This window comes from Balaenoptera musculus, chromosome 15, assembly GCF_009873245.2.
Source record: "Balaenoptera musculus isolate JJ_BM4_2016_0621 chromosome 15, mBalMus1.pri.v3, whole genome shotgun sequence".
Lineage (NCBI taxonomy): Eukaryota > Metazoa > Chordata > Mammalia > Artiodactyla > Balaenopteridae > Balaenoptera > Balaenoptera musculus.
Window position 1 is genome coordinate 70,646,328 of NC_045799.1, and position 15,888 is coordinate 70,662,215.

The following is a 15,888-nucleotide window of genomic DNA, read 5'->3' on the forward strand; positions in this document are numbered from 1 at the left end:
GCTTCATTAAAATACTGCTGTACATTAAAAGTCCTGTGTTTTGCAGGGTCGGGAAGAGAAAGGGAGAGGCTGCCATTGTGTGAGCTTCCATGAAGCGTGAGCAGGCAGAGGCCGGCTATTTTGCTAGGAAACCCCTAAATTTCAGGATCTAGAAGACTTTTCTCTTGGACTGGTCAGTTTCTGCAGAAAAGAAGCCTCCAGCCTCTGGCCTGAGGGACTGTAAGCCTGGCTGCCAGTGTTTTAGGAGCCACAGGGGGAAAGGCAGTGAAGACTCCTACCTCATTGTGTATAGAGGTTATCTCAGACCGCCTGTTATCAGCACTGGACCCTGTCCACAGCTGCATCTCATGTCTGAGAGTCTCAAAAGTCTCCAGTGCATCTTCTCTTGAGGTTAAGTCCAAGGAATGAGGAATCACTGGAGGTACTAATGAGGAAAGACTAAGCCACGAAGTCCAGACCTCTGTCTTTGTGGGAAAGGGCTTGTTACCTGGCTATGCCAAGTAGGGGAGGGGACCTGGGGGTGCAATGGCTCTTCACAGACTATAAACCAATCCTCTTGTCTCTAGCCCCATCCAAACTGGTGCTTTCAGAGGTCCCTGGTTTATTTCAGGTTTGAGGTGTCCACTCTTGGCTACTGCCCCGCACAAGCATTCAGCTTTCCCAGTCTGCTCGGTCAGTTACCATTTGTACATCTGCCTTTGAGCACAAAAATGTAGACAACTCTCCCTGCCGTCACTTCCTGTCCTATTCTCTTTGTACTTGCAGGTTTATTCCTTTTATAGCCTATCATCACTAGGAAGGAGTTGGAAGAGTGCAGAAAAACACATCTATTCCTTCTGTCATCTTTTACTGAAAGCTCTGACCCTAAGATTTTTAAACAACTTTGGTTAATCAGGAGGGGTTAAACAGCATGGGATAAAAATCAAGAACTGAGAAAAATAAAGGACTAAGGAAGGTTTTTAAAGTTTCAGAGTCTATTGTCCCTAGTTTAACTTTCTTAGAAGGTTCAAATCCCACCTCCACCACTTCCTGATTGCTTAACCTCATGTAAGTTACTTAGCATCTCTTAACTTTAATTTTCTTACCTGTAAAATGGTAATGATACCACCTACTTTGCAGGGCTAGAAAATGCAATCATGCAACACACAGATCAGGTACTTAAAAAATACTGGCTTAGCATAAGAAGGAAGAGATAAATTTTGGTTTCTGGACACCAGGAATGGGAGATGTTGGAGGGACATCCATATAGAGATGTTTGCTGGGAGTCAGAATGGGTTTCATTCAGCAAACGTTTCCTGAGCGCTTTTTATATAGGAGGTCCTGAGCCAGGCGCTGAGGAACAGAGTTGAAAAAATAACGTGAAATCATCCTACCTCAGGGCAGAACGTGGTAAGAGGGACGGGCTGGCACTTAGAGGGGAGAAGTGAAAACTGTCCGTGCAGCCCGGGGAGGAACCGAGACTGCCTTTACCTTTCTTGGTCTTGCAAGGTCCACGTTCAGGGTGGATCTCTTGTAAGGGAAGAGGCACCACCTTGGCCAGCCCCGCGTTCAGCATGTACTGGTACAGACGCTTAAATGTCCTCTCGCACAGCCCCTGCAAAATTGAAATGCTGCTGTTAGGTAGAGCAAGGTGTTTGAAACTATTCGAGGGTCATGTAAACGAACAAGTGGGGACCTGAGTTAACTGATGATCTTGAATGAGGAAACACTGGAGGCACTAATGAGAAAATACTGCCAAGCTACCTTGTCCAGGGAACAAAATGAGTCTGCAGCAGCATATAAACCATCCTTTTGATTATGAGTGGGGAAAGAGATTTCCCTACAAAGATCCTGAAAGGATGCACCTGAAAGGGGTGAGAATGAGGCAGATGGGGGCAGCACTAGAAAATTTTCACTGTATACCTTTTCATATTGTTTTGGTTTTTTTAAACAAGTAAGTGTATTATTAATTATTAATAGATATATACATACATACACACACCTCTCACAGGCAGTGGAAGAGAAAAGATTAAATTTAAGAACTTTAAAAAAAATTTAGTCTATCTGTGAAGTTTCAACAAAATGAGGCCGAGTACCTCCACCCCATCACTCACATTTCTGCGAGGAGGCAACACAACCAAAATGACCCAAAGCTCCCCTAACTGTCGAGGTTACCAACGAGCAGCCTCCAGTGCAGGCCGTGTTTTTACATCTACACGTTTTTTTTGAAAAAAGTAATTTACTTGCCAACATTGAAAAGTGAGAGAGTTCATGTTAAAAAAACCAGGTTCTGGCTTCTCTTGAAAAACAGGATCTGGCAACAAATCCTAGGCCTGTGGTTCCTCCCCGCATCAGCCAGCGGGAGGTGAGGACCAGCTGCTCCCTCCAGACAGGCACGCCCGACCCGGACGCCCTGGCCTTCTCTGCCCATCAGACCCCTTACACGGTGAGGCCGAAGGTCAGTTCCTGTTTATCACCATTTTTGTGCTGCTTTTCTCTCATGATAGTTAAGAGGAAAGTTGAATAATTCTTGAATCCATATTGATATAAAAAAAATTTTTTTTTTTTTTTTTTTTTGCCCACGCCACGTGGCTTGCAGGATCTCAGTTCCCCAACCAGGGATTGAACCTGGGCCACAGCAGTGAAAGCGCTGAATCCTAACCACTAAACCACCAGGGAACTCCCTCAAAAACTTATTTTACACTTGGCCTGTTTCACTAATCCGTACCACCCTCCTGGCCACTACTAGCATCTGATTTTGCCACCTCTGGACGACAGGCAGGTTACCACCTGAAAAGCAGGAGGCACTTGCGACTGAGAGTGGCTCATGGCGCCTCCCAGGTCTCCTCTTACACTCGGGGGGCGAGAGGCAGCATACGTCTGAGGGCTGCTGCCACCACCCACGTACGTGTGATCACCTCTCGGAGGAGCCAGTACGCTAACTGCTGGGCGGCAGAACATACTGTTATCAAAGAAATACAGACAACTCACATATGGCTCATTTAACCTGCTGGCTGGTAAACGGCACCTCTTGTTAATCCAGCCGTGCCCCCAGCGTCATGGAAAGACCCTACGGAGACGCATCCATCAAAGCCTAGCCCTCAACATATGGCCCTGAGCCCTGGACCATCCTATGGGGGGCTGCCATCAAGGACTCACATCATCTGCCCAGAGGATGGAGGATGACACGGTCCTTCCCTTACGGGGGGGCCACCGTTGAGGACTCGCACGATCTGCCCAGTTAAAGAAAGTGGCCTTCCCCACTCCCCCCAAAAGACAGCATCCATATTCACGGCGTCCACCTCATCCAGAGGTTAATTATTCACTAAATCCTGCTCAGCCTTCTCTGACCCCTATTTCCAGCTGCTGACTAAACATCACCAAGTCAAAGTCCCAGAAGATCTTCATACTCAATAAATCCTAAAATCAAATTTGCCATGTGCCTCAATCTCAGGCAAACTCATTCCTCTTTCTGAACTCTCTACTTTCATTGTACACTCGTTCAACAAATCTGGGCTCAGCGTCTCCGTGGGCCAGGCCATCCCTCATGGTGGGGGGTGGCAGGCGCGGTCCCTGCCCTCAGGAGCCCGCCCTCCAGCTCTGGTCCACTCCAGGGAGGGGCTGCCACTCACGCTGGACAACAGAGTCCTTCTCCTTTGTTCCTCCCCACACCCGACACCCACACCCCGGCTTCAGTCACTCACCAAGTCCTGCTAGTGCCACCCCCCAAATGTCACCAACAATTCAAGCTGTCACCCACCCTACCTGAGGCCACAGCACTCACCTCCCCTCCCTGCCTCCAATCTCCTCCCCATCCATCAGTTCATTTCCCAAACACTCAAACTGCAGTTTACCAGGCTAAAGGCTGAAACCCAAGTCCTCAGCCTGGCAATTGAGACCTTCCTTATCTGGCTCCAACTTTCCTTTCCAGCCATGTCTCTTACTACTCCCGCCGGGCACGCTGCCGCCTTGCTGCCCCCTGTGTCACTGCCAACCTCGGAAACACCCCATCACCTCCCACAGCTCCACGCCTTTGCTCCCGCCCGTCTCCTCTGCCTGGAAGATGGTCTCTCCTCTGTCGGATGATGCTGACTTCATCTTCAAAGCCCAGCTCAACTGGAACTGGCTCTACAAAGCTTTTCCCATCTCTCCTTTCACGCAACTCAAACACATCCTTCCAAGGAGCAGTCTGGCCTGAGTGTGTGGTCACACGTCAGCCCCTCCAATTAGACTGCTCTGCGACATCGTAAGACTGTCATCCTGGTTAATTTTTGCCATGGTGGTGCGAAACACAGTTCTGACTCCAAACAGACACTCACTAAAGTATCTGTCGCATGAATAAATAAATAAAATAAACAGTGTCCTGTATCAGTCAAATCTTGTCACTTAGATCGTCCACAGCATTGACCTGAGACTGCTCAGTTTCTCTACCCTTGAGTGACTCAGCAGGGCAGAGGGTTTCAATCTTCAGTGTCTGCATGGGCTGGACGAACAATATAAAGAACAAAGCAGGCAGATATTTGAGCTTGCAGGAGTTTCCTTCATCTTGACTAGGGCCTCTCAGGAAGAGGCCTTATCAGTCTACCTTTTATTCCCCACTTTTGACAGACACTCAGACACTGAGAAATATTTCTCTCCTCCTGAACAGCAGTGCTCATGGAGTGACAAATGGCACTGCCTGGGCGTCTGAGAGCTGACAGGAGGTAAGGGGCCTGGGGTGGGCGGCCAGCACACAGCCAGCTCCAGATAACTGCTATCACAAGAGACCACGGGCCCAGGCTGGCCAGAGCCTCCGATATTTCAAGGGAAGATGGTAACCTAGATTGTGAGGCAAAATCTCAATTTTTAAAAGATGCTAGGTCAAAGTTCTTTTTAACAATGTGCAGGCCGAATCTGACCCACAAGCTTTGGTTTATAACCTCTGCTTTAAAGAGGCTTGGGCATACAGTGCATTTAGCAGGAAGGGAGAGAGCCCTTCCCTCAGCGCAGTGAAATCCGAGAGCAGAGCCCCCCCCCCCCGGGGGCAGCACAAGGCGAGGAGCAAGAAGGATCTTCCTGGACTCTACAACCAGACTCCAAGCCATGCTCCTCTGGGGACTAATTACTATCACCCCAAATCTTGACTTCAAATCGTACTGTTTAACCTACAGGGCAGTTTTACTTTCCTCCCGTTTCCAGTGTTGGCTCTTTCCTAACTTCTACCGAAGAGGGCTCAAATCAGACCGGAAGCGGCATCACCCCTGTGCTTTCTTCCTCCCACTCTCACTTCATCACTGCCTCTGTTCCTGGACCCAAAGATGAAGCAGGTCCATAACTGCTTTTCTCCCTGTGTTGTCACTCCTTCTCAGTAGTCACTCTGTTATTTCAGCATAAAACCACTGGGAACAAAATTACAAGCTTGATTACGAAAGTAAATGTAAATGCCCAGATTCACCATTCCACAGGAACTTTTATAGCAGGACTTGGCGCAAATCCCCGGGAAAACTGGAGGCCACCCAAGAGCAGGAAGGACTTAAATTAAAGACTGAGCCCTTTTTCATTCTGTAAAGCAAAGGAAAGTTCTGCTGGTTTCATGGCTATGTAACAGGGAAGGGCCAATTTTGACTCCATGTTGATCTGTTTGACTTTAACCTTTGCTTTCCGTTGCTTTTGTTATTATAATCATACATAATGACCTGCCTCAGGGAACCCTGCCCCTCTGCCTGAAAGTTGAACTAAAGTGCCTTTGTTCAGCTCACAGGGAGACAATCTGACCCTGCCCACCGGTGAATGGCTGCTGAGAAGAAGAAATTAACATATCCCCTCCCGGATGCTGGCCAAGCCAGGCAAAACTAATGGCCATTTTACTTTACTTCCTCACCTCCTACCCCGCTCTGTTCTATAAAAAAAACTGGCCTCCAGACCTGGATAGGAAGGTTTTTGGGGACCCTAGTCCGCATCTTCTCGGTCTGCCGACTTTCCGAATAAAGTCATTATCCCTTGCCTCAACACCTCGTCTCCCGATTTACTGGCCTGTCGTGCGGCGGACAGAACGAGCTTGGACTCGGTAACAGCTAGGGATGGTCAAGTCCATGACAGGGTTTTCAACTGCAACGCGCTGAAATCTACACTTGACGATGCTCCCCACGGCGTCACAAACGGATCCAGCCCCCCACACGGGCAGGGGCAGCTCACCAGCTCCTCCCTCAGCTTTCCCAGTGTCTCTGTCCGGTTACTCCGTGTGCTCAGCACAGCCGAAAGCTTCTCCATAAGGATGTCGTACTTGCTCCTCCTGTGAGAAACATAAAACACTTCATTTTTTTCCACACCTATTGCTAAAGACTGCCTCTTTTTTAAAGATGACAAGATTTAAATGACAACATATCAAACTACAGAACCTTGTGGTCTTAGGTCTCAGAGAACATCCAGCCCAACTCCTTGTCCTTTACAGCTGGAAAGACTGGGGCTCTGAGTGGTTCAGTCTCACGGCCAAGGTCACCGAACTAGTGGCAGTGTACAGACTAGCCTCTGTGGCTAAAACTGTCATGAAATGATTCTTTAAAATGCCTTACATCTTTTGATCATACTGATAAATGGAATACTGCCTGCCATATCAGTAAACAAAGGATGTCACAGTCATCAGCAATTGCAGCCCTCCAAGGTGAGCTGGTGAGCCCTGAGGAAACTCAGGAAAGAATACCTGTCATCTAGCAGCCATCAGACTGCAGCCACTCCCCATGGTGGGCCCTGAGGAAACTCAGGATGTGAAAACACAGGATACTGGCCCCAAATAGCTGAGGTGCATATCAAAGGAATGATTTCAGTGAGTCCAGACTCTTGCACCTTGCCATACACAGAAAAGCGCTAAATTCCTTAACTTGGTTTTCTTTAACAATTATCTTTTGACGTTCAGATTACCTGCTCTGGGCTTGAAGTCCTAAAAATTCCCACCGAATAAAACATAACTCTCAACTTTTAGATTGTGAATATTTTTTGAGTTGACAATACCTTAAAGTTTAGGAAGCACCAACATATTTCCTTATAAATCACTTGGTAAGAAAGGATAGGAATTATTTCATAAAGAAGTTAAGCTTTTCTAAAATTCAGGCACAAAATGTGAACCCAGGTCTTCTTCCTCGAAATACAGTGCCCTCTGCAGTAATCAGGACACCTCTCTGATTCTGAAGCCCTGGTTTCTACCTCACTTCGCTGGCTTGACTGACTTTCCCTTCCTTTGCATTTTTATTGTGAAGTGGATGTCATAATAAATGCTTACAAGCTAATGGATGCCAAAGGAAGCTATTAAAGGAGCCAAGGGCTCCCCAGCTGTGTGTGGGTGGGGGGGTGTTGGAGGAGGGGCGGAGAGGAAGGTATTGTCATGCAGCTGGGAAAGGTGAACTTGGCTTTAACTGCCCACAGGTTTAGCAGCAGGGAGGGCATATATATGGGATCCAGAGACGCCCACTTCTCCATTTTTACTGCCTTTCAACGAATGAAAGAATAGATGAAGGCACAGATATTCACTGCGTATGAACTAGTACCAAGCTGTGTCATGGCCATTCTACAGAAAAGGAAACAGTGGTTCAGATAGGTCAAGTGATCGTGCCCGAATCAGGAGCAAAGATTTAAATACGGATCTTGACTTAGTCCATTGTTCTCTCTTCTACCCACAGAACTCTGTCACCATAACAAATCAAATTTGACTTATTTACTTTTATTTTTACACTCCCAAATTTCACCAAAATGTTAATAGTTCCTATTGCTGGGCTGTGGGGTGATAGGTATTTTTTGCCCTTCTTTTCTATATAATTTCCAGATTTTCTAAATAAGCAAGACTTATTCTCATAATCCAAAATAGGTGGTAAATATCTTTTTTTTGGGGGGGGGTTATTTATTTATTTATTTATTTATGGCTGTGTTGGGTCTTCGTTTCTGTGCAAGGGCTTTCTCTAGTTGCGGCAAGTGGGGGCCACTCTTCATCACGGTGCGCAGGCCTCTCACCATTGCGTCCTCTCTTGTTGCGGAGCACAGGCTCCAGGCGCGCAGGCTCAGTAATTGTGCCTCACGGGTCTAGTTGCTCCGCGGCATGTGGGGTCTTCCCAGACCAGGGCTCGAACCCGTGTCCCCTGCATTGGCAGGCAGATTCTCAACCACTGCGCCACGAGGGAAGCCCCTAAATATCTTTTTTTAAAAGCTAGTCATATTCTGATTTGGCCTCTAGGATTTTTAAAGGTATAATACACATGGCTGAAGGACAGAGGTAAGGGAGCATTCTGGTGTCTCACACTGTACCTGTCCATGTGAAACCGATTCAGGAGGAGGAGGATTGAGTGCTGCTGGGCTCCGGTGGGTAATCGGATCACATGTGACTGCATCGTAATGAGCCCATTTTTGTTCAAAATTTTCCTATGATAGTGGAGCTTCCCAGCATCAACCCTGGAGGAGAGGAAGAGAGTGGGCGGTCATTTTGCTTTGTTGGTTGCTTTCACCCCACAGTGTGGAGGACATGAACACCAGAGACACACACCTCCTATCCAGCCAACCTAAGAGAACAGTTGCTATGTGACAATGGCCTTGGAAAGAACAGCCGTGCCTCAGCCTAAGGCACACCCCAGACCCCCAAGAGAGGTGGATGGGGAGATGGGGGTAGAGGATAGGGGAAACGGAGTGGGAAAAGATGGCTGGCGTGGGAGACAGTGAGGGTTATATTAGCAAGGAGCTGATCAGACATGGGTCTCTAATCATATAGCGGCCAATAACCAGGGTTGCCATGCATTCTGGCTTGCCAGGTGGTCTCAGTTTATGCCCATTGCCTTGGCGTCCCTTCTGGTCATCTCCACCTTCCACTCTCAAAATGTCTGGTTTGGACAATAAATTCTATGGTCACCCCAGGGTCTCTCTTTCTTTTTTTTTCTTTTTTCAGCCGCACCATGAGGCATGCAGGATCTTAGTTCCCCAGACCAGGGATCAAACCCATGCCCCCCTGCAATGGAAAGGCAGAGTCTAAACCACTGGACTGCCAGGGAGTCCCCTTTTTTTGGTCTTTTTTTCCAGGGTCTCTTCAATGAGAAAGCATCGTGCTTCCAATCACCATGGATGTGGGGACTGCCCAGGTGGCAGGGCCCAATGATCAGGGAGCCCCAGCATTTACAGCAGAGAAGCAAAGCATCCCCTCACTTGAAAGCAGTGCTGTGGAGGTCTCGTTGGAGCTCTCCTTGCCACCGGGACCGGCCTAATCGCTCCAAAATGCAGTAGGAGAAGTCGGGGAGCTTCAAGTCGGGGTCACCCTCCAAGCCGATCAAGGCCCGGTACCGCATGTCTTGGGAGGCAACGATGATCAGTTTCTTCCCCCACCTGCAAATCAGAAGCCACCGCAGGAAGAAATAACTGTAATTGATTTTTAAGAATATCGAAATATAAAAAAGCAGAACCTTAGTGAACCATCATTTCCTGCTTCTTCTTGGAGGTTCACAATACCCCAGTTAAGGAGGTTTCCATCCTAGAACCACAGAGCGTTCAGGGGGAACAGAGCCAGTCTCACCAGTTCCTTGCTCAGAGCCCTCCCCATCCGGCCAGGCCCTCAGGCCATACCCCTGACTCCCCACCAGGGCCTGGCCCGTCCTATACACCCCCACGGCCCTGCCCTGCATCCACAACAGTCCCGCTGGTCCTCTGCCCAGCTGCTGTACCCTCACATCTTCAGGCCACTGATTCTCATCATTCAGGCCACTGCTCAGATACCAACACCCCAGGTCTTCCTGAAAATGCTAACCAGAGTCTATCCCTCGCCTCTGACCATTTCCAGACTCTTCACAGCACCTGGCACTCTCAGAAATGGCCGCTTTTTTGGGTACACATTTCTGCAATAAGCGCCATAAGAGGGGGCAGGTTGTCATCAGGGTCCCCAAGACATCCTCAGGGCCTAGAATGGTCTGGTGCACAGCAGGGTCTCTGTAAATATCCAATAAGTGAACAAACTCGTCTCCTGAACTGGATGGATAAAACAAACTTCAGAATCAAAAACAGTGCCCTGTGTCATCAGTGGACCTGCAGCCTGTTGGAGACCAGACTTGGGACAAATCATTAGTTCCTCCTACTGTCTTGGTGTGCGAAAAATAATGCCTGAAAAAGAGGCCAAGAACACTTCCCAGCCAGGTGCTTCGAGATGTCGCAGCTGGAAAAACTGACTTCTCTGCTGAGGTCGAACAGTCTACGGCGCTGAAGATGGAGACTCCACCCTGGCGCCTTGCCTGCTGACTTAAATGGCCATCTTGGGCAGACTGTCTCAGGTCCTAGCCCTGCCAGAGATCCCACAAGGGTGCGCTGGCAGAGAAGCCATCCCCACTCACTCCTTGGCATTGAGACGCACCAGTTGGAGGAGCTCCCTCTCCCAGGGGAATGAGTCACCAAGGGTCCATATTAGAGCCCACGGGCTCCCAACCCCTCCCACCTAGAGCCACCATCTACTGCCCCCAGCCTGTGGTTTACAGATGCCTGATCGCAAGGCCTGTCTTCAGTCACATCGCTCAGTCTGACAGTTCCTCCTCTTGCCCCCCTTGCTGCCCAATACCAGATGACTTCATTGCTCCCACTGAACGGGCAAAAAGGAAAAAGAGGAGGTTGTCAACGGTTTCCTTTAACTGCAGCTTCCTTCACATTGCCTGTGACCCATAATTAGTCTTCCGCATAGTCACAGGCTCTGTATGGTCCATCTTCAAACAGAATGTGAGGCTGTGCATACACGTGACGGACAGAAAGTCTACTTTTCTGTGTCTGCGTGTCACAAACTTAGGACCTGTGTTCTCTGTCTCGAAACAGGCTCATTGAGTTAAATTGGAAGAGGTCAGTTGAGAAAAGTTTGAAAACAGGGGAGCTGATTTGCTGCTTTAAGAATGTGTTCAGGGTGGTTTACTCCCCTGTCCCATCAGAACTCCAACATCTCCCAGTAGCTGACTCTAGGACTCCTGCCCGAGGCCCAATTTGCTGACCCTGGTCATCACATAGGTTATCCAACACTGATTAAGCGCCACGCAAAGTACCGGAGATGCCAAGATAAATAAAAATGGCATCTGCCTTCACGGAGCTCAGAGTCTACTGAAGAGAAAGACAAGAAAAGGAACACTTACTCTGGGATTCGATAACTGTGTGTCAAGGTCATGAAATGACATGTACGAGGAGCCCCCATTCAGGCCTATGTGTGTGAAGAGAGCCTGTGTGCGGTCACCAGGGAGGGCTCTTCCTGAGCTGGCAGGAAGCTGGGTGAGGGAGGGTCAGGAAACAGAAGTTGCAAAGCTCCAGAGCCAGAGGAGGGGAGGGGAGGTCAAGAGGGAGAAAGAATGAGTATAGCTGTTTCTTCCAAGAAGCATGGCTGCAGCAACAGAATCACAGCTACAGGGGATCCAAGGCCAAGAGGTCTTGTTTTAAGATGAACGAGCCATGGTAATGGGCTGACGAGAAAGTACTGGTCAACAGGCAAAAGCTGAAAATAAAGGAGAAAGAGGAGCTAGCTGACAGAGGTAGGAAAGAGCACGAGGTAGAGGGGAGAAACGGAGGAACAGAAGCATCCAGATGACTGCCCGAGGCAGGGCCCGGTTTCCCGTCTCCCCTGAGGTGAGGGAGGGGGAGAGAAATATGGGCAAGTCTGCAAGCTGAGGAAGAAGGTGGCAACTAGGAGAGTTCACACCGGAAGCTTCTCCCTGTTCCGTCCAGTAGGAAGGGAGGTGGGGATGGGGCGAGGGGCTTGAGGCAGTCTGGGAAATTGGGACCCTGACTGAAGACTCACAGAAGTATGGCTGGGCAGCAGAGGACGCAGCCTGGACAAGAGAGCGAAAGGCACCCATCCAAATGACAGCTGCCTGTCCTGCCCAAAGGGCCAGGCCTGTGGACACAAAGGGAAGAGAAAGGCAGCGCCCCACCCCCGCCCCCAGCAAAACTAGCCCCAAGAGGAGGGGAGTGGTAAAGGCCGAGGACTGGCTTGGGGCAGGGCCGACGCACCCTGATGGGCACGAGGGTGGCACGCCCGTTGTGGCGTTCTGACCACACCCCCAACTTAAAGCAGGATGATGCCCACAAGTTTCCCATGATGCAAATCAGTTACCTGCCAAAGGCTTCCACCATCGTACAGCGGGGCTGTAACATCTTGGTCCTGATGTCACTGGTAATGTTTTTCCTCTCCTTAAAGTACTGGCATGAGCCCTGGATGCCGTCTTTATTCTCCAAGATCATATGAATGGGGTAGACATCCTCCAAAGGGACCGGGTCCCTCCTGGACTCCAAAATGCCAGTTTCCAAATCAATTTCTTCATACCTAAGGGGGAGATCACAGATATCAAACCACAGCTGAGCCTCAGAAATGACACGTTTGGCGTGTTCTTCCGACAACCTCTGGCAGAGGTCGGAGAGAGGGAGTGCGATTACCTCGTCGCACCCGCCTTGCAAACGCAGGTCATCTTAACAAGCAGCGTCCCTGCCTCTCTATCCCAGACAAGAGACTTTTCTAGGAGCCTCTGAATCCACCCTGGATGCTGAATGCTGAAACCAGAACCACCTTCCTGGCCCAAGTCATGGCCTTTTTGTTTTCCCCCCAATCCAGTGCCTGGTCTCCAAACCATCAAGTTTGGACTTAAGGACTCAAGGCTTCCCTACTTTAAGATGTTACCTTTCCACATGTCTTTAGTTATCCCTCTCGTACTTCCATCCATTTTTATGGTTTCAATTATCACTTGCATGTTAACAATTCTCACCATCAAATCCTCGGTCCTGTTTTTCCCCCAAACATTAATCCTGCCTTCAGCTGTTTACGCCTCAGATTTGATGAGATCAAAACTCAAGTTATGACTGCCACTCCCCACCTCCAATAAAGTCCCTCCTTCCCCTCCTTGGTACCACTTTCTCCCAGTCTGGGTTCAGATTCTGGGTTGATGACCCTCTCTGCATCTCAATTTTCTCTTCAAGAAAATGGGGATAGAATATCCAGCTCCTAAAGTTGTTGCAAAAATTAAATAACTTGCTATACGTAAGGATCTTAGAACAGTTCCTGCTTACAATAAGCATATATGTAAATGTCAACTATCATTCCTCATTCACTATCTCCAGTTCTACACTTCAACCAAACTTAACGTACTTCTCTTCCTTTGGAATACTCTGCCAACTGGCTACCTAAATCCAACCTTTAAGTCTTGTTTTAGACAGTATTACCTCTGGGAACCTCTCCCGACCCTCACAATATGGCTTAAGAGCACAGACTTGGGAGACAGACGGCCTGGGTTGAGTCAATACTCAGTCACTTACAATATCCATAACTTTGGACGGGCTACTTAATCTCTCTCTATCACTCAGTTTCCTTCTCTGCAAAATGGGGAAGATAACTGGGAATTCCCTGGCAGTCCAGTGGTGAGGACTCGGTGCTGAATGGGGAACTGAGATCCCGCAAGCCCCGTGGCACAGCCAAAAAAAAAAAAAAAAATGGGGAAGATAAGAGCACCTTCCCTCATAGTGTCACTGTGAGAGAATGAAGTGGGTTCAGTCTCCAGGAACAAGATCTTAGAATAGTACGAGGCCATAACGAGCACTAAATAAATGTTAGCTATTATTATTGTTCTTGTTGTTGCTAAGCTTGCCGTCGTGAAGATCTCTAGTTGCCTTAGGCTCTCTAATCCAGCACTGAATGAATGCTCTGTTCTGTGGAACTCAACTGTCTCCAGTCTTGATCTGAACAGCCTTCCTGCTCCAATCCTAAGCTCCACTTCAGAGGAAATACTCTTTGAAACCCAAAGAATATCCTCCCAGTCCTGCTCACCACCACCCCAAACACACACGAACATAATGGAACATAACCAGATGACCCCCCCCCCAACTCCATCAGACGCCTGGGTCCTGCCAGGCCTGAGGGACCCCAAATCAGCCTTTCTCTGCGCCTCCATCAGACTCCGGGTCTTTCTTCCGCTCCACTCCTTTTTCTCCCCTCCCGTAAGAACCTGGCCCCCTCGCAGCTCCATCAGACCCGGGTCTCTGCCCCCGCCCGCCCGCAGAGCCAGGCCGCTGACCGGTCTTGGAGCTGGAGATCCGGTCTCTCCCGAGGCTCCTCGTAGAAGCTGATGCCCGGGTGCGTAGCAAGGGCCCGCCACAGAAACTCCTGCGTGTAGGGCTCCAGAGGCAGCGGGAAGGGCGGCACTCGCGTCTCCAGACGGCTCCAAAGCGCGGGAAGACACAAGCCATCAAGCCCCTCCAGGGCCACCTCGTCCAACAACGACTCCAGCGCGTCCATTGCTACTTCAGTTGGCAGCACCCGGGGCGCCTGCGCACCACGCCGCCAAGGGCCCTGCTCCAGAGCGCCTGCGCACAACGACCGGCAGCCAGGGAGGCGGGGCGGATCCGGGGACCGGAGGAGGAGTTCCAGAGCATGGTCGTGCTGTCACTCCCTTTGGGGGAGGGTTCATTCCGTGGAACTCCATTGCCATTGGTCCGGAACCCCGCAGTAACCAGGGGAACTGCAAACAGTGTAGAGGCCGCTTCCGGTTCGAGCACCCGGAACCGCCGCCTCTAGGGATGGACGGTGAGTGTCCATGGGGCCCCCCCGGGAGGTCGGGCAGTTACTCTCCCATCCCTCATGAGGGCCCCCCCGCCCCGGGCAGAGCCCTAGGCCACAGACCCCTGGACCACCACTGCCTGACCCAAGGTGGTCTCCGTCTGAGGGAAAGGGAGCCTTAGTGGTCCGGGATGGGAAGAGGAGGCTGGGGGGAGTGGTCAGTGATTTGGTCACTATGTTGCCTGTGGTTGTGTTGGAACCCCGTACTGGCCAGGGCATCAGAGAAAAGGTTGTCGACTGAAAAATTATTCACAACCTAAAAGTTGAGAGTTATGTTTCATTTGGTGGGAGTTTTTTAGAACTTCAGCCCCGCTAGGCAGCATCTCAAGTAATCCTGAGAGAACTGCTCAGAGGAGGCAAGTGGGGGGAGCCCGGATATATAGGAGTTTTGCAACAAAGGGCAGGTAGTCTGAACGTCAAAAGATTATTGTTAATTAAAGAAAACCAGATATCCCAAGTTAAGGAATTTAGCGCTTTTCTATGTAAGGGAAGATACAAGAGTCTGGGCTCACTGAAATCATTCCTTTGATATGCACCTCAGCTATTTGGGTTCAGTATGTAGGGAGTGGCTGCAGTCTGATGGCTGCTAAATGGCAGGTATTCTTTTTCTTCATGAGTTCCCTCAGGGCTCACTGGCTCCTGTTCAAGGGCTGCAATTGCTGATGACTGTGACATCCTTTGTTTACTGATATGGCAGGCAATATTCCATTTATCAGGGTTTAGGGTGAGAAAGACAAATAGAGGTGGGGGGGGGGCGTTCTTGTGTGTCCTGGGGCGTGGAACTGTGGAATACAGGAGTTGGTTTGGAAGTAAGCATCATCGTGGGGAATGCAGTCATCAGCTACTGGGAAATGGGACTTGGTAAGGGGGATGAGGGGGAGACTCTCTTTCTGTGCTTTGATGTTAATGATACTGTTCAGTGCCAGGAACTCTAAATGCTGTCAAGCAACTCGGTAAGCTTCATAACAGTCTTTTGAGGTCAGTGTTATCCCATTTTACAAATGAGAACACTGAGGCTCAGAGAAGTGAAGTATCTTGCCCCAAATCAAAGTCATCAAGTGGCAGAGTGAGTAAGGAACCCGGACACTGTCTCTGGAGCTGAATTAGGGAGTCTGAGATTTGAAAGGGATTTTAGAAGCCCTTCATTCCAGAAGTTGCAAATGCAGATATTTGCAGGGGCAAGTCTGGTGGGCTGGATTGGGCTGTGATTAAAAGTCAATTTCTTTTCTGATTAAAAGTCAATTTCTTTTCTGAAAGGGAAGCTTCTCACTCAGCTCCAACCAATTAGTTTCCTGGGGTGCTTCTCAAAATGCCACAATGGCCAATCAGTCTGAAGGCCAGAT

At 49.4% G+C, this 15,888-nt stretch overlaps 2 protein-coding genes across 7 annotated transcripts in view; one reads left to right on the forward strand and one right to left on the reverse strand.

Moving 5' to 3' along the window:
* Positions 1 to 14,273, reverse strand: part of GTF3C1 (general transcription factor IIIC subunit 1) — a 73,255-nt gene extending 58,982 nt beyond the window's left edge. For 5 of the 6 annotated variants that reach the window (XR_005016389.1, XM_036824728.1, XM_036824727.1 and 2 more), the window contains exons 1-6: positions 14,004 to 14,273; positions 12,056 to 12,265; positions 9,136 to 9,312; positions 8,251 to 8,394; positions 6,154 to 6,250; positions 1,471 to 1,594 (exon numbers count right to left, since the gene is read on the reverse strand). Coding sequence is in view for 4 of the 6 variants with exons in the window: in XM_036824728.1 (XP_036680623.1) it covers positions 1,471 to 1,594; positions 6,154 to 6,250; positions 8,251 to 8,394; positions 9,136 to 9,312; positions 12,056 to 12,265; positions 14,004 to 14,224 (973 nt within the window). In the remaining 2 variants the exon portion in view is untranslated. Of the gene's footprint in view, positions 1 to 1,470; positions 1,595 to 6,153; positions 6,251 to 8,250; positions 8,395 to 9,135; positions 9,313 to 12,055; positions 12,266 to 14,003 lie in introns of those variants that run through there. The other variant, XM_036824731.1, reaches the window with a different exon arrangement.
* Positions 14,274 to 14,470: 197 nt separating this feature from the next.
* LOC118881821 (katanin interacting protein) overlaps positions 14,471 to 15,888 on the forward strand; it is a 195,123-nt gene continuing 193,705 nt past the window's right edge. The window contains exon 1 of the mRNA XM_036827080.1: positions 14,471 to 14,512. Coding sequence (XP_036682975.1) covers positions 14,506 to 14,512 — 7 coding nt within the window. The 5' untranslated portion in view covers positions 14,471 to 14,505. The remainder of the gene's footprint in view (positions 14,513 to 15,888) is intronic.